We start from the raw sequence: 25,390 nt of genomic DNA on the forward strand, positions 1-25,390 counted from the left end.
ATCTTCTCCACATTTTGTGCAGGTAACCTCCTACGCCGATCGCTGACAAGGTTACCGGCTGCACTAAACACTCTTTCGGAGTACACACTGGGCAACTTAGGTAAAATAAAGCCAGTTTGTGCAAGGGCATCCAAATTGCCTCTTTTTCCTGCCAGTATATGTACGGACTGTCTTGACATGCCTACTTGGATGCTGTCACTCATATAATCGTCCACCATTCTTTCAATGGTGACAGAATCATATGCAGTGACAGTAGACAGGTCAGTAATCGCTGGCAGGTCCTTCAGTCCCGACCAGATGTCAGCACTCGCTCCTGACTGCCCTGCATCACCGCCAGCGGGTGGACTAGGAAATCTTAACCTTTACCTCTCAGCCCAAGTTGCGGGAGAAAATGAAGGAGGAGCTGTTGATGGGTCTTTGAACCTCTGCAGACTTGTGTCTGCCGAAAAGAGAGATGCAATGTAGGCTTTAAACCTAGGATCGAGCATGGTGGCCAAAATGTAGTGCTCTGATTTCAACAGATTGACCATCATTGAATCCTGGGAATGAAGGGCTCCATCCACAAGTCCCACATATGTAGCAGAATCGCTCCGTCTTAGCTCTTCCTTCAATTTCTCCAGCTGCTTCTGCAAAAGCCTGATGAGGGGAATGACCTGACTCAAGCTGGCAGTGTCTGAACTGACTTCACGTGTGGCAAGTTCGAAGGGTTGGAGGACCTTCCACAAGACGGAAACCATTCTCCACTGCACTTGAGTCAGGTGCATTCCCCCTCCTTTGCCTATATCGTAGGTGGATGTATAGGTTTGAATGGCCTTTTGCTGCTCCTCCATCCTCTGAAGCATATAGAGTGTTGAATTCCACCTCGTTACCACCTTTTGCTTCAGGTGATGGCAGGGCAGGTTCAGGAATGTTTGCTGGCGCTCCAGTCTTCGGCACGCGGTGACTGAATGTTGAAAGTGGCCCAAAATTTATTAGGCCACCGACCGCATTCTGCACCATAAAATTAATTGTATGTGCAAAACATGGGACGTGCTGGAATTTGCCGAGATGTAATGCACACACAATATTGGTGGCGTTGTCCGATATCACAAATCCCCAGGAGAGTCTAAGTGGGGTAAGCCATTGTGCGATGATGTCCCTCAGTTTCTGTAAGAGGTTGTCAGCGGTGTGCCTCTTACAGAAAGCGGTGATACATAGCATAGCCTGACTAGGAACGAGTTGGCGTTTACGAGATGCTGCTTCTGGTTCCGCTGCTGTTGTTGCTGCGGGAGGCAATACATCTACCCAGTGGGCTGTCAGTCATATAGTCCTTAGTCTGCCCTGTTCCACTTGTCCACATGTCCGTGGTTAAGTGGACAGTGGGTACAACTGCATTTTTTAGGACACTGAGGACACTTTTTCTGACGTCTCTGTACATTCTCGGTATCGCCTGCCTAGTGAAGTGGAATCTAGATGGGATTTGGTACCAGGGACACACTACCTCCATCAGTTCTCTAAGTCCCACTGAACTAATGGCGGATATCGGACGCACGTCTAACACCAACATAGCTGTCAAGGCCTCAGTTATCCGCTTTGCAACAGGATGACTGCTGTCATATTTCATCTTCCTCACAAAGACTGTTGGACAGTCAATTGCTTATTTAAAGTAGTACAAGTGGCCTTCCGACTTCCCCTCTGGGATGACGATCGACTCCCAGCAGCAACACCAGCAGCGGCATCAACAGCAGCAGTAGGCGTACCACTCAAGGATCCTCCGGAGGAATCCCTTTTAGGAGAGGCCTCCTCAGTCTTGCCAGTGACATGGCCTGAGGAGGAAGTTGACGTTGAGGGAGTTGGTGGTGCGGCTTGCAGGAGCTTGGGTACAAGAGGAAGAAGGGATTTAGGTGTCAGTGGACTGCTTACGCAAGTTTCACATCTTGACACTGACTTCTGATGAATGCGCAGCAGGTGACGTATAAGGGAGGATGTTCCTGGGTGGTTAACGTCCTTACTCCTACTTATTACAGATTGACAGAGGCAACACACGGCTTGACACCTCCTGTTTGGATTTGTGGAGAAATAATTCCACACCGAAGAGGTGGCTTTTTTGGTATTTTGCCCAGGCATCACAATGGGCTTATTCATCCCACGGACAACAGGTGTCTCCCCCGGTGCCTGATTTAAACAAACTACATTACCATCAGAATCCTCATCATCAGCTTCCTCCTCCGCGCCAGCAACACCAATATCCTCTTCCTGGTGTACTTCAACAGTGACATCTTCAATTTGAATATCAGAAATTGGACTGTGGGTGCTACTTCCAGCACTTGCAGAGGGCGTGCAAATGGTGGAAGGAGCCACCTCTTCCCTCCAAGTGTCGGGAAGGTCAGGCATCGCAACCGCCAACACACTTGGACTCTCCTTGGGAATTTGTGATACCATCTTAGAACGCACAGTTCTTTGCTGTGCTTTTGCCAGCTTAACTCTTATTATTTTTCTAGCAGGAGGATGAGGGCTTCCATCATCATGTGAAGCTGAACCACTAGTCATGAACATAGGCCAGGGCCTTAGCCATTCCTTGCCACTCCGTGTCGTAAATGGAATATTGGCAAGTTTACGTATCTTCTCAGACCATTTAAATTAATTTTTTGGGGTCTTTTTACTGAACTTTGGCTTTTTGGATTTTACATGCCCTCTTCTATCACATTGGGCATCGGCCTTGGCAGACGACGTTGATGGCATTTCATCGTCTATGTCATAGTGGCAGCTAGGAGGAAGTGGTTCTTGATCTTTCCCTAATTTATCCTCCAAATTTCTCTTACGTCCCAGAGGATGCTGGGGTCCACATTACTACCATGGGGTATAGATGGGTCCACTAGGAGCCACTGGCACTTTAAGAGTTTAATAGTGTGGACTGGCTCCTCCCTCTATGCCCCTCCTATCAGACTCAGTTTAGAAAATGTGCCCGGAGGAGCCGGTCACAGCTAGGGTAGCTAGGAGATAGGAGATTTCTAGTTTTATTGTTTTTATTAGAGTTAGGCACAGGGAGGCTGCTGGCAACAGCCTCCCTGCTTCGTGGGACTTATGGGGGGGAGTAGTGTCCAACCCTGAGAGGTTAATGGCCACTATCTCCGCTGACAGGACACTGAGCTCCTGAGGGTGATGATCGTTAGCCGCCCCAGGCGACCGCTCACTCCCTCTTCAGGCTGTCAGGAACCTCGGTAACGCTGCCAGTATAAAGATGTAAAATGTGGGAAGCAGTGCTATGTTTCAGGGGGCGGAGCTTCTCCTCGTTCAGCGCCATTTTCCTCCCTGCAGATCCAGCTACAGAGAGACTGACAGGGAGAGCTGTCCTTCCACACGACTCCAGCTATCCTGTACGGTACCAGGGGGTTGGAGAAGAGGGGGAGGCTGTATAATTACTTTGTAGTGTATTAAGGCACACAGTCAGTACCGGGTATTTGTATTATTTATACCTAGGGAAGCGCTGTGTGTGTGCTGGCTCCAAGCTCTGTGTTTCTCTGAAGGTACTTGGGGGAAACTGTGACATTTTTCTGTGTGTGTGTGTGGTTGTATGTTTTCTCACATGGGCCCTCATTCCGAGTTGTTCGCTCGCAAGCTGCTTTTAGCAGCTTTGCACACGCTAAGCCGCCGCCTACTGGGAGTGAATCTTAGCTTATCAAAATTGCGAACAAAAGATTAGCAAAAATGCGAATAGACACTTCTTAGCAGTTTCTGAGTAGCTCCACACTTACTCGGCATCTGCGATCAATTCAGTGCTTGTCGTTCCTGGTTTGACGTCACAAACACACCCAGCGTTCGCCCAGACACTCCTCCGTTTCTCCAGCCACTCCCGCATTTTTCCCAGAAACGGTAGCGTTTTTTCGCACACACCCATAAAACGGCCAGTTTCCGCCCAGAAACACCCATTTCCTGTCAATCACATTACGATCACCAGAACGAAGAAAAAACCTCGTAATGCCGTGAGTAAAATACCTAACTGCATAGCAAATTTACTTGGCGCAGTCGCACTGCGGACATTGCGCATGCGCATTAGCGACCAATCGCTCCGTTGCGAGAAAAGAATAACGAGCGAACAACTCGGAATGAGGGCCATGGTCATGTCCTGGGACTCTGTGTCTCATGCTGCAGAGGACGTTTCATCCCCAGAGGAATCCATTCCATGTACCCAGGAATGTAATGTATTGTCTCAGATTCCTATAAAAGAGCCAGAATGGCTGACTTCTATTAAGGGAATGATCTCCCAGATCTCTACTAGAGTAGCTCATACTGAGACAGAAACTCAGGTTGTTGTTTTTTAAATTCAGTAATTTTTTATTGATAGTGTTTTACATATACAAACAAAAAAAACATGCAGCAGCTAAACCTAGCTCAACAAACAGGTCAAATACAAAAAATAGTATATCAAAAACATCAATGACATTGGATTGATTTACAGTATATCTGTTAAACAAGATATGACATGTTGTAGCAGGCAACATATCGCATATATATATATAGTCAATACAACAATAAGGAGTCATTTCTAAAGCCTCCATGCTTCCCGCACCGCCCCAGAGCAAACAGGCATAATATCACATTCCGTATTAGCTACAGTATACATTACACAGGATACCTTCCCCTTTCCATCACGTCCCACCCACTCCAAGGGCTGACGTATTCCATCTATCCCATTTATTAGAGTATTTAACCAGCATGTCACTAGATCTAAACATTGCTCGTTCATGGCCAGAAACCTTGTTGACCATAGCCCGCCAATGAGATATATTGGGTAATTCAGGGGAGAACCATTTTCTGGCTATTAAGACTTTTGCCAGAGTGGTTAAGCATAGTACATAACGATATATGACCAGAGAATGCGTCTCTTCAAGGTCTAACCCGAACAGGCACAATCTAGAGTTCATTACTGGCAATGATGGTTCTGTAAGGACAATATCATTCCAAACTGCAGCCCAAAATGGTGCCAACCTTGGGCATGACCATAATAGGTGCCAAAAGTCAGCACCCTCCCCATTGCACTTCGGACAGCGGGTATCAGAGCGAAGATGTGCACTATACAACATTACTGGGGTACGATATGTTCGATGTAAGGTATAAAAATATACCTGCTGATATCGAACACAAGGGGTGGTATAACGAATGGATCCCAAAATCTGTATCCATTGTTCATTGGAGAGATCGCCAATATTACCTTCCCATTTAAGTTTCAAGGGGTCAAACAGATTAGAATTAACCTGCACATTCAATGCGGCATAAATCAGAGATATGTGTCCCCTGGACCCCAACGAAAGGAGCAATTTCTTGACTGGAGACACCGATATAGTTAAGGGGGCCGTACCCAGCTGCGCCTGCAGTGCATGACGCAGCTGGAGGTAGTGAAAAAAGCAGTATTAGCTACAGCATAGTCGCCACGTAGCCACTCAAATGATTTAAGAATACCATTATCATAAAGCTGAGCAAATGTTGTAACTCCCATCCGCCGCCATAAAGTATCCGAGGATAGGGGCAGTAGCTCCCTATAAGAGGCATTAAACCACAGGGGTGTATCAGTATCAATGTCTTTCCAGTCAAAAAAGGTGTGCGCCAATCGCCAAACCAGAAGAGCCTGTCTAAGAATAGGGGGAAGACCAGAGAGAGTAGAGCCAGATAGCAAAAAATGAAGTAGAGAGAGAGGAGACTCCACCCACTCGGAATAGAACCCCAACAATGTGTCCCCACCTGCATCCAGGAGCCAACAAGAAAGGTAAACTAGCTGAGAGGCCAAGTAGTATAGTCTCAAATTAGAGAGGCCAAGACCTCCATCTAACTTGGACTTAACCAGGGCCTTCATAGCCACCCTAGGCGCCCCGCCTCCCCAAACAAAAGAGTTCAATACGCTGTCAATAGAGGAAAAAACTTTTTTAGGTATGTACACAGGAGAATGATGCAGGACATACAGATACCTGGGTTGGATAGACATTTTAAATAAATTAATACGGCCCATCACAGTGAGAGGAAGCTTCTTCCACAGGTGAGCCTTCTTTTTAAAATTACGTGTCACAGGCTCCACATTTGGTGCAACATAGTCCTGCGGACAAGGAGAGATCCAAATCCCCAAATATTTAAACTGGAGGGTCCACTGCAGCGGGCAAGAGGAGTCCGTCACATCAGGGAGAACACCAGATATGGGGTAAATATTGGACTTGTTCCAATTTATCTGTAAACCAGAATAAGTTCCAAAATGATTAACTAACTGCAACATAGTGAGTAATGAATTCTCAGAATCATTAAGAAATAAAAGCATATCGTCAGCATATAGTGCGATAGTATCAACATGGCTCCCAACCTTAATGCCTACAATGTCCGGGGACATACGTATGCAACTAGCTAGCGGTTCAATGGCAAGGGCAAATAGGGCCGGAGAGAGTGGGCAGCCCTGCCTCGTACCCCTCTCCAGTGAAAAGGGTCGTGACACATGACCATTGACTGAAACACGAGCAGCCGGGGAAGAATAGAGCAACTGGACCCACCGAACAAATTTAGGACCGAACGCAAATTTATGAAGCACTTCCCACAGGTACCCCCATTCTACCGAGTCAAAGGCCTTGGCAGCATCCAGGGACACCACCACTGCCCCCGCCTCGGACCTGTCCCCTCTCTGCAGATGGCAAAAGAGTCTTCGGAGGTTCTGTACCGTAGACTTCCCCGGCATAAAACCCGTTTGGTCACAGTGGACAATAGATGTAACAACTTTATTTAAATGAACAGCTAAAATTTTAGCCAACATTTTTACATCTGTAGATAATAGGGAGATAGGGCGATAGGAGTCCGTGGAGGTGGGGTCCTTACCTGGCTTAAGAATTACTATTATTATAGCCTCAGACATCGAGGGGGGCAAAGAACCGTAGTCAAACAAAGTGTTAAATAGTTCAACCAAATAAGGGGTATAGAATTCTTTAAAGCGTTTGTACAATTCAATGGGTATTCCATCACACCCGGGAGCCTTATTATTGGGGAACGATGCTATAGCAGCATCTAATTCCTCAGTGGTGAACGGGGAATCCAAGTATTCAACAGATTCCGGAGACAGTTGGGGCAATTGTATATGGGAGAGATAGTCTCTCAGTTGATCCATTGTATAAGACACTTTAGACCCGTACAGCGAAGAGTAGTAATCAAAAAATACTTCAGTAATATCAGGGCACGAGTACTTCATAACACCCTGGGGATCACACACCTGTTGGACAGAAATACTACCCCTCTCTTCCCTAGATAGGAAAGCGAGATAACTACCCCCAATCTCCGCCTGTGAGTATAGAGAATGCTTGGAGAACAATAACCGACGCTTGGATTTATCTAAAAGAAACGTCCACTCCCGTCTGACCATCTCCCAGCTAGCATGCAAGGAGGGGGATTTGTGCAAAATATAGCCGGCTTCTAATTGACAACAATTTTTTTCAAGGCTGATTCCTCTTCCCTACTAGACCTTTTAATAGCAACCAACCTTTTAATAAGGGAGCCACTGATAGAGGCTTTAAATGCATCATGCTTAACAGTAGGGGTAGGGCAGGAGGCGTTAAAATCCTGTAAGTCTCGCCAGTCAGCAAGCAAATCAGCTCCATCACCCATTAAGGACAGCCAGAATGGGTTAAGTTTCCAAAACAAGACCCCCTGGGGAGACAAAGGATCTAAGACCAAGACAGGTGAAAGGTCGGAAATCCCTCTGGGTAAGTATTTAATCTGAGTTACCTTAGGGGTCAAATCTGGTGATATGAGGGCCAGGTCAATACGGGAGAATGTATTAAAAGTAGCCGAATAGCAGGAGTATTGGCTCTCATGGGGAAACCGGACCCTCCAAATATCAATTAATCCCAGTAGTTAAATTAGAGAAGGGGGTAGGAGAAGGAGATGATAGATCAGTATGGGGGCTCTCTCTCCACCTATCTAAAGAGAAGTCCATTACATTATTATAGTCACCAATACAGATGGTGGGAGTAGATGGTGACAATGCAACAAACGACATAGCTTGTCGCAAAACATCATTATTGTAAGGGGGGGGACATATACTGCAAGAATATGTAGAAGGGTGGAGTTAACGAAGGCTCTAAGAAAAACAAGCGACCATACTGATCCACCTGACTATGATCTAAATGAAAATTTACAGATTTTCTGATAAGTACAGATACCCCCCTGGCATTTTGTGAAAAGGTAGAATGAAACAGCCATCCCACCCACGGTTTTTTCAGGGCCATCGTCTTAACACCAACCAAATGAGTCTCCGAAAAGCAAATAATATCCGCCTTATATTTTTTAGCTTGCGACAGGACCAATGCTCTCTTTATTTTATTGTTAAGGCCCCTCACGTTCCAGCCGACTAGGTGAAGCCCCTCAGATGCTACCAACATTGAAAGACGTTAGACTGGAAAACAGGAGAAAAGAAGAGAAAAGGAGAAAAAGGTGAAATGACACAATGACAGAGAATACCTCATCAGAGCACATGTAGATCAGAGCAGCAGGCGTACAAATACGCAAAAGAGAGGAAGAGAAAAAGTTCGGAGCAATCGAGAAACAAGGACGCCAGAACACATCCACCATGACTATAAAGATACATTGCAGCCTTAAATCACCAGCAGTACTTGACCATAACAAAAAATACCAATAATTAAGCAAAAAAACAATAAAACAGCAACAACCCAACCACCCCCCACCCTGTACATCCATCAGGAACCTAGATATACCTATATCCCCAACCAAACTTCCCGTTACCTAAACTAAAAAAAAAACTAAATAGTAAAGGTCGTAAAAAGGGAACAGTTAGGAGTAGACTACTATATCACAGCAAGGGCTCCCTGTAAAGGGCTCTAAGGATCCAAGCACTCTTTCAGTCCCACGACTTTGTTTATTGCATCTGCAATCTCTGCCGGAATCGACCTATTCGACTTGAGCCACTTGCATTGGTCCCGCTTGCTATACGGGGACCGTGGCCGCCAGTCGATTCACCTGGAATTAACGGCGCCCAGCCATCATTAGCGCCACCAGGGTCTGTTTGGAGGCGGCAGGGAAGGAGCGATTCTGCCACGTGGTTCTGGTAGGAGAACGGGGGATCAAGCAGCTAGAACGAGCGGCGCCCGGTCTATGGTTACTGCCGCTGCGACATTCTTTGAAGCGGTAAGCATTTACGGCTCCGGTACGCTGTCACAGTGAGAGAGTGACAGCCGGAGCGCATGCACTGTTATAACACAAAGCTCAGCACGATATCTCCATAGAGACTGTTCGTTTGTTAGCAGGAATATAGTTGCTACTTAGTCAAAAGGGATACATTTTATTTTGGAAACTGTTACCAAAGTGCTACATGAAAACTCCTGTGTAAACCATCAGCTGATAACACTCTGCAAATGAACTGAAGGATGTACTGGTTCTATTAAGGATCATATATCGGTTTTTGTGTCATCTACTAGTGCACTAGTATTGTGGGACTGTCATAATATAATTTTTAATGTGGATTCTTATTTGATACATATTGTATATATATATATATATATATATATATATATATATATCATTAGTTCTTATCAAAAAAAACATTTTAAACCTGGTGTGATTTAGCATATTTTATGAATAAATCTGTTGTAATTACAAGTTTAGTCTGCTTGCGCTCTCTTTTCCTTTTTTTCCCTGTAAAGGAGAGTGGCCCCCGGTAAAAAGACATACAAATAAACCTTCACATACAATAGTCAACCATATGAACTCTCACATAATTAAAAAAAAAGAAAAAACCTGACAGAGAAAAAACCACAGAATAAACTGGCGGTACAATAGGAGCTCCATTCAGCGAGGTGCACGGGGTCTCTGATCCAGCCACGCCTCGGCCTCTCTCGGAGAGTTGAAGAAATGGGTAGAGCCCTCATATATCACCCGCAGTCTGGCAGGGAACAGCATTGAATACTGAATCTGCCTGTCCCTCAGCTTTCGTTTGACCTGAAGAAATTGGGACCTGGATTTCTGTACGTCCATAACAAAGTCAGGGAAAACAGACAGAGAGTGGTAATCAAACTGCAACGGACCGTGCAACCTGGCCAGGCGGAGAATGGCATCCCGATCCTTGAAGTGGAGCATGCGGGCAATAAAGGTGCGCGCTGGGGCACCAGGAGGGGGGCCTGAAAGGTTAAACGATGTGCGTGCTCCACGGTGAGTTGCGCACTAAAATCATCTTTTTTTAAACACACTGAGTAGCCAGTCCTCCAAGAATTTTTCTGGATGTGTACCCTCAGCTCGCTCAGGCAGCCCCACAAAGCGTACGTTATTTCTTCGTAAGCGGCCCTCCATATCCGACAACTTGGTTTTAATAGCAGCCATCTGGGATGAAAGGTCAGCGACACTATCCTTGAGTGGTGCAGTCACATCTTCAATGTCAGAGACACGTTGCTCTACACCCCCCACACGCTCACGCAGCCTTTGCATGTCATGATGAATAACTGAGATATCAGCCTGAACCTGGCTGATCTTGTCCATCACCCTCGTCTCAGACGTATTGATGGCTTGCAGAATTTGCTGTGTGGATTGCATAACATTAGTAACAGAGGTTTCCTCCGAAGCGTGCTGCGGTGAGGGAGGCGGTGTAGCCTGGGTACGCAGGGGTGTCGGCCCGCGTCAATTTCTAGCAAATCTTTCCAAGCGCGCAGCAGCATTGCCGGTTTTTCCCATACCACTGCAGGAGGAATAATCGCTTCAGGAAAAAAAGAGTAAATAAGCACAAAGAGAGTGGCAAAGTCTTATATAGTGAAGCTTGGAGTACAGTAGCTGCTTCAGGGAATTAAGAAACACAAAATGCACCCCTGAGTGTGATCAAACAGGATCCAAGATAAACAGGGCACAGTCAGTATTCATAGAAGGCAGTGCAGCACATCAAAATTGTAATCCAAATATGTTGAGAGAGACCAGCCCAATGCAGGGCCCAGGCATAAACATATATACTGCAGCACACTGGGTGGGAAGCAGCAGGCCTCTGTAATTGCCAGCAGCAGTTAATAATGGAGCATGTGTCCCAGCACCACAGAGAGGGGAGGGTAGAGTACCTTGTGCAGGGAGAGGTCACAAGCAGGGCAGAAGGCGCTGCTGCGGGCCGGGCAGGTCCCTCCACAATGTCCAAATCTCTGCAGGTACAAGGCGCACAGTGGCGCCAGACGTCTCAGGGGGTGCAGGAGAGGTTCACACAGCAGCAGATGAGTGTGAATTCCAAAAACACCGGGGTTAAGGATGGGTTCAAGGATGAAGAATAGGGAGCTACAGCAGCCTGCTGCCTACTCCATGCTGTGCCAAGCCACGCCCCCCAGAAACTCAGGTTTTAAAGAATTCTATGGCAGTTTGGTCAGGTTCTGTTCCTATTCCTTCTCAATTTCCTAGCATATTCCCAAAGAAACGTGCACTTGCCCAGATTATGCAAGATGACACGGATACTGACTCTGACACGGCAGACGGTGGTGGGGATGTGCTGAGGGGAGCGGCATCTCTGGCTAAGGGGGTGCAGCTCATGATTGAGGCCATTAGAGATGTGTTAAACATTACTGACACACCACCTGAGCAGGTTGAGGAGGCTTACTTCACAGACAATTAGAAGGCCTCACTAACCTTTTACTGCATCTAAAGAATGAAATGCTTTATTTGAAAAATCCTGGGAAACCCCGCAGAAAAAATTCCAGATCCCCAAGAGGGTTCTGGTTGCTTTTGGCTACCCTGAGGAGGATAGAAAAAGATTGGAAAACCCACCCATAGTTGACATAACGGTCTCCAAAAAAAGGTGGTTTTACCTGTACCTGGATCTACCGCATTAAAAGAACTGGCTGATCGTAAGATTGACGCTACGCTCAAATCCATATACACTGCTTCAGGGGTGGCGTTAAGGCCTACTATTGCCTGTGCATGGATCTCAAAAGCTATAGTAAAATGGTCAGGCACGTTACTAGAAGACTTAGATACAATGGATAGAAGTGACATTGAACTGTTTTTACGTAACATACAGGATTCTGCGGGGTTCATGGTGGAATCCATGAAGGGCCTGGGTACGCGGAATGCACGGATATCTTCCATGTCTGTCTCAGCTCGCAGGGGACTTTGTCTACGCCATTGGTCGGCAGACGCAGAATCCAGAAGTGTGGAGAACCTACCTTACACAGGTCAGGCTGTATTTGGGGAAGCGTTGGATGCGTAGATTTCCACGGCAACCGCGGGTAAGTCATCTTTTCTTCCCTCAGCTACACCTTCTAAGAAGAAACCCTTTTCTTCATCTGCATCGCAGTCCTTTCGGACCGCTAAGACAAAGTCCAAGCCCCCTACCATTTTCTTTAGAGGTGGGCGTGCAAAATCCAAAAAGCCTGGACCTGCAGGCTCCCAGGACCAGAAGGCTGCTTCTGGTTCCTCAAAATCCTCAGCATGAAGGTGGACCGCACAGCCTGGAGGACGGTCTGGTGGGTGCTAGGCTCAGACGTTTCAGCCACTTCTGGGTGTTGTCCGGCCTGGACCCCTGGGTACAGGATATTGTATCCCAGGGGCACAGACTGGAGTTTCAAGAACTCCCGCCTCACCGTTTCTTCAAATCAGGCTTACCAGCTTTACTGACAGACAGGGCTGTCCTACAGGAAGCCATTCAAAAATTGGAAAGGTCAGCGGTCATTGTTACAGTTCTACTGCATATGCAAAACAAGGATTACTATTCAAACCTTTTCGTGGTACCGAAACCGGATGGTTCGATCAGACCGATTTTGAACTTGAAATCGTTAAACCCTTATCTGAGGGAGTTCAAGTTCAAAATGGAGTCTCTGAGAGCGGTGATCTCAAGTCTAGAGGAGGGAGAGTTTCTGGTATTCCTGGATATCATGGATGCGTACCTCCAAATTCCGTTTTGGCCGCTGCACTAGGCTTATTTCAGGTTTGCACTGTTAGACAGTCACTATTAGTTTCAGGCACTGCCATTCGGTCTCTTCACGGCACCAAGGGTGTTCACCAAGGCGATGGCAGAGATGATGTTTCTCCTCCGCAGACAGGGAGTGAACATAATTCCATATCTGGATTATCTGGTGATAAAGGCATCGACCAGGGAGACCTTGTTGCAGTCCATTGCTCTCATGACTCGTCTGCTCAGGGAACATGGTTGGATCCTGAACCTTCCGAAGTCACATTTGGAGCCGACAAGGAGATTTTGTTTCCTGGGGAATATCCTCGACACGGAAGTGCAGAGGGTGTTTCTACCGGAGGAAAAAGCGTTGTTGATTCAAACAATGGTCTGGGATGTCCTGATGCCAGCCTGGGTATCGGTTCATCAGTGCATTCGCCTTCTGGGGAAGATGGTTGCCTCCTACGAGGCTCTACAGTACGGAAGATTTCATGCTCGATCCTTCCAACTGGATCTCCTAGACAAGTGGTCGGGGTCTCATCTACATATGCACCTGAGGATACGTCTGTTGCCGAAAGCAAGGATTTCACTCCTCTGGTGGCTGCAAATGTTTCACCTTCTGGAGGGACGCAGGTTTGGGATTCAGGACTGGATCCTTCTAACCACGGACGCAAGTCTCCGGGGTTGGGGCGCAGTCACTCAAGGGGAAACCTTCCAAGGAAGGTGGTCAAGTCTGGAATCCAGTCTTCCAATAAACATTCTGGAACTAAGGGCCGTGTACAACGGTCTTCTCCAAGCAGCACATCTTCTGTGAGATCGTGCCATTCAAGTACAGTTAGACAATGTAACGACGGTGGCCTACATCAACCGTCAGGGCGGAATGAAGAGCAGAGCTGCAATGTTAGAGGTAACAAGAATCATCCTCTGGGCAGAAAAAGATCCGAGGCTTCTTCCTCTTCGGGAGGACCTGTTACAACAGGGGCCGTTTGCTTATCAAGACTTACCACCGCTACGTTTGACGGCATGGAGGTTGAATGCCAGATATTAGCTCGGAAAGGCATTCCGAACAAGGTTATCCCTACCCTGATACAGGCTAGGAAAGGAGTAACGTCTAAACATTACCATCGCATTTGGAAAAAGTATGTATCTTGGTTTGAATCCAAGAAGCTTCCTACGGTGGAGTTTCAACTGGGACGTTTTCTCCTCTTCCTGCAAGCAGGTGTGGATATGGGCCTGAGGTTGGGATCCGTAAAGGTCCAGATTTCGGCCTTATCCATTTTCTTCCAAAAACAGCTGGCTCCCCTCCCTGAGGTTCAGACTTTTTTGAAAGGGGCTCTGCACATCCAGCCTCCCTTTGTGCCACCTACGGCACCCTGGGATCTTAACGTGGTGTTACAGCTTCTCCAGTCGAATTGGTTCGAGCCTCTACAGGAGGTTGAAGTCAAGTTTCTCAGTGATCAGGTCTGAATTAGGCCCTGTGACAGTGTAGTTTTTAAAATGGCTGCTTTTGTTGCAATTGACTGCACCTGCCACCTCATTAGATGTGGTGCAGTTAGAACTTAAACAATTGTTTATTTTGGGCCTAATTGAGCATGGATTGCTATTCAGAGAAATTGCAGTTGTCTGCGAGTAGAAAGGCGATGCCCCGACAGGAGCCGATAAAATGCCCTGTGCAAAATTGTGAATGCATCGCAGATTGCTATACACTCACAGATGGATACGCAATTCCCAGAACATCAAAGAGTTTTTGCTGTCTGAGCAAATGTGAGTATGTCTGAGGCTGCCACTAATCTGCGACTGAGACAGCCTGGAAGTGGTCTGCGCAGAGGCATAGCGTATAGCCATGGCACCCGGAGCAAGCTCGTGTCACGGCACCCACCCCCGCCTCCCATATATGTACAAACACATTCCCATCACCTTCCTCAGCCCCCATGCACACATTACGCCAGGTAGCCCTATATACACATTACGCCAGGTAACTCCATATACACATTACACCAGGTAGCCCCATACACACATTACACCAGGTAGTCCCATATACACATTACACCAGGTAGTCCCATATACACATTACGCCAGGTAGCCCCATATACACATTACGCCAGGTAGCCCCATATACACATTACGCCAGGTATCCCTTGTATACACGCACTTTATGCCAGGTAGCCCCATACACAAATTACGCCACGTAGCCCTATACACAGATTACGCCAGGTAGCACTTATATACACATTATGCACGGTAGCCCATATATACACAATACGCCAGGTAGCCCTTATATACACAGTACACCAGGTAGCCCTTATATACACAATATGCCAGGTAGCCCTTATATACACAATATGTCAGGTAGCCCTTATGCTGTATACATAATACGCCAGGTAGCCATATATACACAATACGCCGGGTAGCCAGGAGAGAGGGAGAGTGTGTGTGTCTCACACTCCCTGTAGCTCCTGGACCTGTCACACGCCGCTCCTCTATTCACCCTCCCTGCAGCTCCGGGATCCCCCGCTCCTCTCTACTCACCCTCCCTGCACCTCTGGGTTCCGCCACTCCTCTCTACTCACCCTCCCTGCAGCTCTGGGATCCGCCGCTCCTCTACTCCCGCTCCCTGCAGCTCTGGGATCCACGCTCCTCTACTCCCGCTCCCTTCAGGCTGCAGCTCCGGGACCCGCCGCTGCTCTACTCCTGCTCCCTGTAGCTCCGGGATCCAGCGGCGCCCTCTGACGGTTTCGGCGCCTGGAGCTTGCGCTCCGCCAGTACCGCCCTCCCTACGCCCCTGGGTCTGCGCTATTGTCAAATACTCTCCCCAAAAGTTTTTCTCAGAAATGCTTTTGTTAAAAAATATATGTGAAGAGCCGCCAAGAAAGGTAAAATATGCCCACCAATGCATTCGCAAATTTGCATATACAGTCGCATAATTGCAATGCATATGCAGACATTGAGTACCATCGACAGTTCCGGTTGACCCATGCATACGCAGGATATCTGCGGCTGCCATCGCAGCGGTGCCATGTTTTTAATCGCAGCTGACGCCAGATGCACGTCCCAAAAACATCCATGACACGCCTGCATTTTTCCTGCCACTCCTCACAAATGCCATGTAACCTCCCACAAATTACCACTTCCTGGCAATCACAATGCAATCGCACTGGTGATGTTTCTCATAGGAACCAATCAGATTCTACTTAACATTTATCTAGCTGCTTCTAGAAGATAATGTAAAGAATCTGATTGGTTGCTATTGGCAACATCACCTTAGTAAATTTACCCCTTACTATCTTCCCAGTGGTCTCTCTCACTGTCTCTCTCTCTCTCTCTCCACTGTGGTCTCTCACTATCTCCCTGTAGTCTCCCTCACTATCTCTCTCACCTCTGGTCTCTCACTATGGGGGCCATTTATCAAGAATTGCATATGCAATGCGATCTGGGCAGTATATTAGCACTTAGTATCGTGTTGCAATATGCAATACTACACATATATTGGTAGATGCTCAATTAGCTTAGTGATATAATTCAGGTGCTTGAAAGGGAGGGGTATTTCTAAGCAAGAAAAAAAGCCATTTGTTTCCCCCAGCACCCTGAATCATAACCGTAACCAGATATAAATTCCACATGATAACAGAATTCAGAGATCTTCGTTACACATATTTGCGCAAATGTGTGAATAAGCCCCAAAGCCGCATCAAGGCGTCTCTGTATATTTGGGGTCCCTAGCGCTATATCTAGGTGCATGGTGTGGCAACCCAAAACACCAGCATAAGCCAGAAAGCCCAGCGTGGCATACCAGTGAAAAAACTATAGTGTTAATAAATTAGTATTTAGGAAGCCGAAGCTATAGAGAAAGTGATACAAAATGAAATGCAATTAAAATAGAGAAATAGTGTTGAGAAATTAATAAGTGAAAAGTGTTAATAGAATGTAATGGTATGCCACACTAAGGCCATCCAGCTCAGCCAGTCCAGAGGCACCACACCTCACACCTCCATTACCCCAATCTGGGTCTAAGATTAACCAGCAAGGAGCCACATGATAATGGCTCCTTACTACAATATGTCTAAGCTAAGAGCTACCTACCTTGGAGCAACCCCATAATGCTCCCTGTGGCATGTCAGGGCCTGCACCTCCTCCTAATGCAGGAACCTCTCTGCCTCTCACAACAAACACATATATTGGTAGATGCTCAATTAGCTTAGTGATATAATTCAGGTGCTTGAAAGGGAGGGGTATTTCTAAGCAAGAAAAAAAGCCATTTGTTTCCCCCAGCACCCTGAATCATAACCGTAACCAGATATAAATTCCACATGATAACAGAATTCAGAGATCTTCGTTACACATATTTGCGCAAATGTGTGAATAAGCCCCAAAGCCGCATCAAGGCGTCTCTGTATATTTGGGGTCCCTAGCGCTATATCTAGGTGCATGGTGTGGCAACCCAAAACACCAGCATAAGCCAGAAAGCCCAGCGTGGCATACCAGTGAAAAAACTATAGTGTTAATAAATTAGTATTTAGGAAGCCGAAGCTATAGAGAAAGTGATACAAAATGAAATGCAATTAAAATAGAGAAATAGTGTTGAGAAATTAATAAGTGAAAAGTGTTAATAGAATGTAAAGGTATGCCACACTAAGGCCATCCAGCTCAGCCAGTCCAGAGGCACCACACCTCACACCTCCATTACCCCAATCTGGGTCTAAGATTAACCAGCAAGGAGCCACATGATAATGGCTCCTTACTACAATATGTCTAAGCTAAGAGCTACCTACCTTGGAGCAACCCCATAATGCTCCCTGTGGCATGTCAGGGCCTGCACCTCCTCCTAATGCAGGAACCTCTCTGCCTCTCACAACAAACACATATATTGGTAGATGCTCAATTAGCTTAGTGATATAATTCAGGTGCTTGAAAGGGAGGGGTATTTCTAAGCAAGAAAAAAAGCCATTTGTTTCCCCCAGCACCCTGAATCATAACCGTAACCAGATATAAATTCCACATGATAACAGAATTCAGATATCTTCGTTACACATATTTGCGCAAATGTGTGAATAAGCCCCAAAGCCGCATCAAGGCGTCTCTGTATATTTGGGGTCCCTAGCGCTATATCTAGGTGCATGGTGTGGCAACCCAAAACACCAGCATAAGCCAGAAAGCCCAGCGTGGCATACCAGTGAAAAAACTATAGTGTTAATAAATTAGTATTTAGGAAGCCGAAGCTATAGAGAAAGTGATACAAAATGAAATGCAATTAAAATAGAGAAATAGTCTTGAGAAATTAATAAATGAAAAGTGTTAATAGAATGTAAAGGTATGCCACACTAAGGCCATCCAGCTCAGCCAGTCCAGAGGCACCACACCTCACACCTCCATTACCCCAATCTGGGTCTAAGATTAACCAGCAAGGAGCCACATGATAATGGCTCCTTACTACAATATGTCTAAGCTAAGAGCTACCTACCTTGGAGCAACCCCATAATGCTCCCTGTGGCATGTCAGGGCCTGCACCTCCTCCTAATGCAGGAACCTCTCTGCCTCTCACAACAAACACATATATTGGTAGATGCTCAATAAGCTTAGTGATATAATTCAGGTGCTTGAAAGGGAGGGGTATTTCTAAGCAAGAAAAAAAGCCATTTGTTTCCCCCAGCACCCTGAATCATAACCGTAACCAGATATAAATTCCACATGATAACAGAATTCAGAGATCTTCGTTACACATATTTGCGCAAATGTGTGAATAAGCCCCAAAGCCGCATCAAGGCGTCTCTGTATATTTGGGGTCCCTAGCGCTATATCTAGGTGCATGGTGTGGCAACCCAAAACACCAGCATAAGCCAGAAAGCCCAGCGTGGCATACCAGTGAAAAAACTATAGTGTTAATAAATTAGTATTTAGGAAGCCGAAGCTATAGAGAAAGTGATACAAAATGAAATGCAATTAAAATAAAGAAATAGTGTTGAGAAATTAATAAGTGAAAAGTGTTAATAGAATGTAAAGGTATGCCACACTAAGGCCATCCAGCTCAGCCAGTCCAGAGGCACCACACCTCACACCTCCATTACCCCAATCTGGGTCTAAGATTAACCAGCAAGGAGCCACATGATAATGGCTCCTTACTACAATATGTCTAAGCTAAGAGCTACCTACCTTGGAGCAACCCCATAATGCTCCCTGTGGCATGTCAGGGCCTGCACCTCCTCCTAATGCAGGAACCTCTCTGCCTCTCACAACAAACACATATATTGGTAGATGCTCAATTAGCTTAGTGATATAATTCAGGTGCTTGAAAGGGAGGGGTATTTCTAAGCAAGAAAAAAAGCCATTTGTTTCCCCCAGCACCCTGAATCATAACCGTAACCAGATATAAATTCCACATGATAACAGAATTCAGAGATCTTCGTTACACATATTTGCGCAAATGTGTGAATAAGCCCCAAAGCCGCATCAAGGCGTCTCTGTATATTTGGGGTCCCTAGCGCTATATCTAGGTGCATGGTGTGGCAACCCAAAACACCAGCATAAGCCAGAAAGCCCAGCGTGGCATACCAGTGAAAAAACTATAGTGTTAATAAATTAGTATTTAGGAAGCCGAAGCTATAGAGAAAGTGATACAAAATGAAATGCAATTAAAATAGAGAAATAGTCTTGAGAAATTAATAAGTGAAAAGTGTTAATAGAATGTAAAGGTATGCCACACTAAGGCCATCCAGCTCAGCCAGTCCAGAGGCACCACACCTCACACCTCCATTACCCCAATCTGGGTCTAAGATTAACCAGCAAGGAGCCACATGATAATGGCTCCTTACTACAATATGTCTAAGCTAAGAGCTACCTACCTTGGAGCAACCCCATAATGCTCCCTGTGGCATGTCAGGGCCTGCACCTCCTCCTAATGCAGGAACCTCTCTGCCTCTCACAACAAACACATATATTGGTAGATGCTCAATTAGCTTAGTGATATAATTCAGGTGCTTGAAAGGGAGGGGTATTTCTAAGCAAGAAAAAAAGCCATTTGTTTCCCCCAGCACCCTGAATCATAACCGTAACCAGATATAAATTCCACATGATAACAGAATTCAGAGATCTTCGTTACACATATTTGCGCAAATGTGTGAATAAGCCCCAAAGCCGCATCAAGGCGTCTCTGTATATTTGGGGTCCCTAGCGCTATATCTAGGTGCATGGTGTGGCAACCCAAAACACCAGCATAAGCCAGAAAGCCCAGCGTGGCATACCAGTGAAAAAACTATAGTGTTAATAAATTAGTATTTAGGAAGCCGAAGCTATAGAGAAAGTGATACAAAATGAAATGCAATTAAAATAAAGAAATAGTGTTGAGAAATTAATAAGTGAAAAGTGTTAATAGAATGTAAAGGTATGCCACACTAAGGCCATCCAGCTCAGCCAGTCCAGAGGCACCACACCTCACACCTCCATTACCCCAATCTGGGTCTAAGATTAACCAGCAAGGAGCCACATGATAATGGCTCCTTACTACAATATGTCTAAGCTAAGAGCTACCTACCTTGGAGCAACCCCATAATGCTCCCTGTGGCATGTCAGGGCCTGCACCTCCTCCTAATGCAGGAACCTCTCTGCCTCTCACAACAAACACATATATTGGTAGATGCTCAATTAGCTTAGTGATATAATTCAGGTGCTTGAAAGGGAGGGGTATTTCTAAGCAAGAAAAAAGCCATTTGTTTCCCCCAGCACCCTGAATCATAACCGTAACCAGATATAAATTCCACATGATAACAGAATTCAGAGATCTTCGTTACACATATTTGCGCAAATGTGTGAATAAGCCCCAAAGCCGCATCAAGGCGTCTCTGTATATTTGGGGTCCCTAGCGCTATATCTAGGTGCATGGTGTGGCAACCCAAAACACCAGCATAAGCCAGAAAGCCCAGCGTGGCATACCAGTGAAAAAACTATAGTGTTAATAAATTAGTATTTAGGAAGCCGAAGCTATAGAGAAAGTGATACAAAATGAAATGCAATTAAAATAAAGAAATAGTGTTGAGAAATTAATAAGTGAAAAGTGTTAATAGAATGTAAAGGTATGCCACACTAAGGCCATCCAGCTCAGCCAGTCCAGAGGCACCACACCTCACACCTCCATTACCCCAATCTGGGTCTAAGATTAACCAGCAAGGAGCCACATGATAATGGCTCCTTACTACAATATGTCTAAGCTAAGCTTGAAAAAGTCGAATTTTAGATGGGATTGAATAGGGGTTGTCGGATCCATTCCAACAAATACATGTTGGAATGGATCCGACTTTTATTGAATATACCCCTCAGTATCACTGCAATCCCTTAATTTCCGTTAGCAGATGTTTCTATGGGGGATGTGATGCTGCCAGATTTACCAATTCCGTTAGCAGAGGTTTCTATGGGGGATGTGATGCTGCCAGATTTACCAATTTTTGGAAATTGTTCCCCGCAGCTACCATTGCCCACAGCTATGGGTCACACATTACATACTTATCCTGCAGAGGGTTTATACTTGGCCTGCAGAGGGCCCCCGGAACCCTCTATGGCAACGGCCACTACGCATGTGCAGTCAGCGGGATCACGCATGCAGAGTATCTATGGCAGCACTTGGTGCACATCACAGGGACGGACATCCTGCTGATAGTATTGCATATTGCAACACGATACTAAGTGCTAATATACTGCCCAGATCGCATTGCATATGCAATTCTTGATAAATGGCCCCCATAGTGAGAGACCACAGAGGTGAGAGAGATAGTGAGGGAGACTACAGGGGAGATAGTGAGAGACCACAGTGGAGAGAGAGAGAGAGACAGTGAGAGAGACCACTGGGAAGATAGTAAGGGGTAAATTTACTAAGGTGATGTTGCCAATAGCAACCAATCAGATATCCTAAGATATATTAGCCATCAGCTGTGCTGCACAGCCAACGTGCTGTGTTTGCGAACGACAACGTTAACAGACATATTGTTTGCATAAAACAGCTGACCCACCAGCAATATATCAGTCAATTTATCACCTAGTGTTTACCCATCTTATCTCTCTTGGAAGTGTTTTACAGTGTGTTCTATTCATGCATATCTTCAGCAGCAATAAAAATGAAATAAACTTATCCATATATTAGAGCCATATATGTCACTAATATTTTGGTCCCATCCCCTGAGAAGTCGCAAGCTTTTGTGGCCACTGCTGAGTATCTCTCTCTCTCACACATACCTCTCAAACCCCCCCCCCCCCCATCCCCTTCTCTCTCTCTCTGTCTCTCATTGAGCACCTATTACATGGTATGCTGTTCGATTTGTTTATATCTCAACTGCCTGTGAATATTCTCTGGTTTGGAGAACCTCAAGCCTGCACCTTGGGGCACTTCTGGCAGAAGCTGTCTGAATGCCTGGTTCTACATTAGAACCAAATGTGTTATGGATACAGAGGTAATGGCACAATCATTGGCGCTAGTGAATGATGTGAGTAATAGAAGGATAACACTTGCCTTAAATGTGGTGTAAATCACAGTGTGGGCGAAGGGTTGGTAGAATTCCTAGACCTGTCTTGAAGTCTCCTATAAGCAATGGTTAAAGCACATTGTACCAACCCAGTCATCCATGTAAGCAGAGAAATCACTTGACAGTGATTTCTCTTTTTAGCAAACAGTTTTATTGCTCATAAAATAACACACAAAAAAAGCATATAGAATGCTAAAAATACAGGATCCTAAACATACCAGAAATAAGTAAATATGAGCGTGGAATAACAGTTGGGGGCTGTAGATCCTCTCACTTTGCAAATTAGTTGTTTTTTAAATGGTAGCTGGTTCACCCCAGGTTCCAGTTGGTACACGTCTCAACAATCATAAGCATGATCAAGTTCAACAGAGTCCATAAGAGGCGACGCAATCGGGTGTTGATCATTAGATCTACACTAAAAAGGTCTACAGTCAGTAGGTCGACCACTAATGGTCAACATGCATTAGGTCAACAGGGTAAAAAGGTCGACATAGAATAGGTAGACTAAAGAAAAGGTCGACATGAAAATGTTCGACACAAAAAAACATAGACAAATTTTTTTTTCGGGGGGGGGGGGGTACGTTTTGTCACTTTTCTGCCACAAAAAAATCCCTATTAGTGTAGTGTTCGATCGCATGGCTCACAAGCTTCAGGCAAAGTGCCTTGTTTCTGTTACCAGTCATAGTCCACGTGGATGGTAAGTATAAAAAAGTTGAAAATAATAAAAAAATGAAAAATACTTTTGTCAACCGTATGTGTGACGACCATTGTCATGTTGACCTTTTGAACATGTTGACTTTTTCTTGTCGACCTTTTGACCCTAATGCATGTCAGCTATTAGTGGTCGACCTATTGACTGTAGACCCTTTTACTGTAGATCTATAGACCAGATACCGAGCAATCAGGTGCTCAGTTAAGGCCAATATGGTCTCTGCTGTGGACAGATGGGGGTTAAATACTGTTCATTAAAGTTCATTTCTGTGTGAAATAGAAGTAGTTGATATCTCCAGTAAAATAGATGTGTATAAATTGTCCAGCACACTGTACTTTGTGGTCATTCAAGCTCCTTAGTATGTGTGATAATACTGCTTCTTGAGTAGGAGATCATCTCTATGTCCTAGTACGATTCACTGCAATCGCCCGCCATGACCAGAAGTTTTTGGCATCTGACATTACTTCTGGCTATGGCTGAACTCGGTAAGTTCTAGCATGGAAAGTATTGTTAGCCCTACAAAAGGACTTGAATTGTCTTCCACCTCTGGGGTCCTGGAGAGCAAGTCTCACTCCCATGCTAATCAACATAAACATATACCAAGCTCTGTTTTAGGACAAAAATGTATATAATAATGTGTGTCTCCTGAAAATGGTAGTTGGTTGGACTTGAAGATTAAAAAGTGGGGGTTCACCTTGAAATACGCTATTCTTAAATTATCAGTCATATATTGGAGAACAAGCAGTTTTACATATTACACTCAGCATTTGAAATATAATCATTATATTTAATTTTTTTCAGATAGCAAATAAGGAGAATGAACTGCTCCACATTTCTTTAAGAATAGAGGCATTGGACAAACGTGTATCAGCTGTGAAGTCTGAGCAGTCTCTGCATCGGTCTCTGCAGCCTGTCAGATGGAACGAGATCTCAAACCTGGCTGACTCCATGAAAAAACTATCCAGATCTTTAACTGATCCTTCTTTTTAAAAGTTATAGCACATTCTCCCTCACAGCTATTCTAGAAGGAATTAGAATCCCGCTCATTTCATGTCCCCATAAGAATTCTCAAATGTCAAAGAGAAAAAGAAAGATGACTCCTTTTTTTGGTGCACTCTTAGAAAAAAACAATATGATATGTCTTATTAACGATATTAAAACATAACTTTTACTAGTGTAGTTACTTAAAATCATATCTCCTAAGAACAAACAAAGTGAATAAAATCTATTTAGGCAGTTAGCAAAAAAAATATTTTAGAATTAAATTAATCACATTCTTGTGCCTCTCATTAGATAATAATCAGCGGGGAGATCTAAATAGATCCTTTTACCGTAATCTGCACACTCGCTATATTTCACATCAAATGTACTAACATGATAGGCATTAATGCACAGTGTGTAACACTCATATACTCCTAAACAAAATGCGGCAGGTGGATATAGCCAAGAGTGGCTAATAATAGAAAAAAAGAGAATAGAACCAAAGAATGAATCTGCTGTCAACGTTAGACTGGAGTTTGTAAGTATATGCCTACTACACTGAGTATTCCCTGGGTGTCTCCCACTGGGTACTGGCTCCAGTGACTCGGCCCTATACTGAATAGCCTCCAAGATCAGACGTGTGCAGTATGGTATAAAAGTAGGTCGTTGTGCGCACTACTCCTGAATCGTTGGTGAGAGTTCAGGTAAATAGAATTCGGAGAGAAATAGTACAGGTGGATCTGCTTTTGGCGTTAGACAGTGAGGGGATTTTTCCCTCCGGTTGGAGAACTGCCAAGGGAAATGTTCACTGAATCACCAATGAGAGTCCAGAAAATGGAAATAAAAAAATAAGCTTTAAGTTCAATAATGAAGTCAATTTGTTCATAAAGCACATACAAAGTTGACCAATATTATGGGAGTATGGTATACAGAACTCACAGACTGACAGTTTATGCTAACATAGATAAAGCACACAATAAGGGAATTTTCTCTCCAATCTTGTAGCAATGATTACACACTGTGCATTAGATAAAAGGGTTACAGAAATGGATACATTTATAGTACACAGTATCTTAGCTACCTGTTTGGGATATGAATATCAGTTGTAGCAAAAAGATATATAAATAAATCTTTCCAAATATTGCCACAATTATAATATGCTTATTGAAAATAACCAGTTGAATAAACATCAAATTTTTGCTCTATATATGGTAGCAGTGGTACTAAATACTTGTCAATAAATTGAACAGTAATGTAAATGTATATTGCACAGAATTAACAGGTTAAGTGTATGTTACCAAACATTTGTGCTGGAATAAATGGAGC

The 25,390-nt window shown here is 44.9% G+C and overlaps 1 protein-coding gene across 2 annotated transcripts in view; it reads left to right on the plus strand.

Annotated features, from left to right (window-relative positions):
* The window catches only part of LOC134909900 (cingulin-like protein 1), a 288,659-nt gene extending 264,442 nt beyond the window's left edge, over positions 1-24,217 (plus strand). For both annotated transcript variants that reach the window (XM_063917267.1, XM_063917268.1), the window contains one exon: positions 23,885-24,217. In XM_063917267.1, coding sequence (XP_063773337.1) covers positions 23,885-24,073 — 189 coding nt within the window. In that variant the 3' untranslated portion in view covers positions 24,074-24,217. The remainder of the gene's footprint in view (positions 1-23,884) is intronic.
* The last annotated feature ends 1,173 nt before the right edge of the window (positions 24,218-25,390 follow it).

This window comes from Pseudophryne corroboree, chromosome 4 (assembly GCF_028390025.1).
Source record: "Pseudophryne corroboree isolate aPseCor3 chromosome 4, aPseCor3.hap2, whole genome shotgun sequence".
Classification (NCBI taxonomy): domain Eukaryota; kingdom Metazoa; phylum Chordata; class Amphibia; order Anura; family Myobatrachidae; genus Pseudophryne; species Pseudophryne corroboree.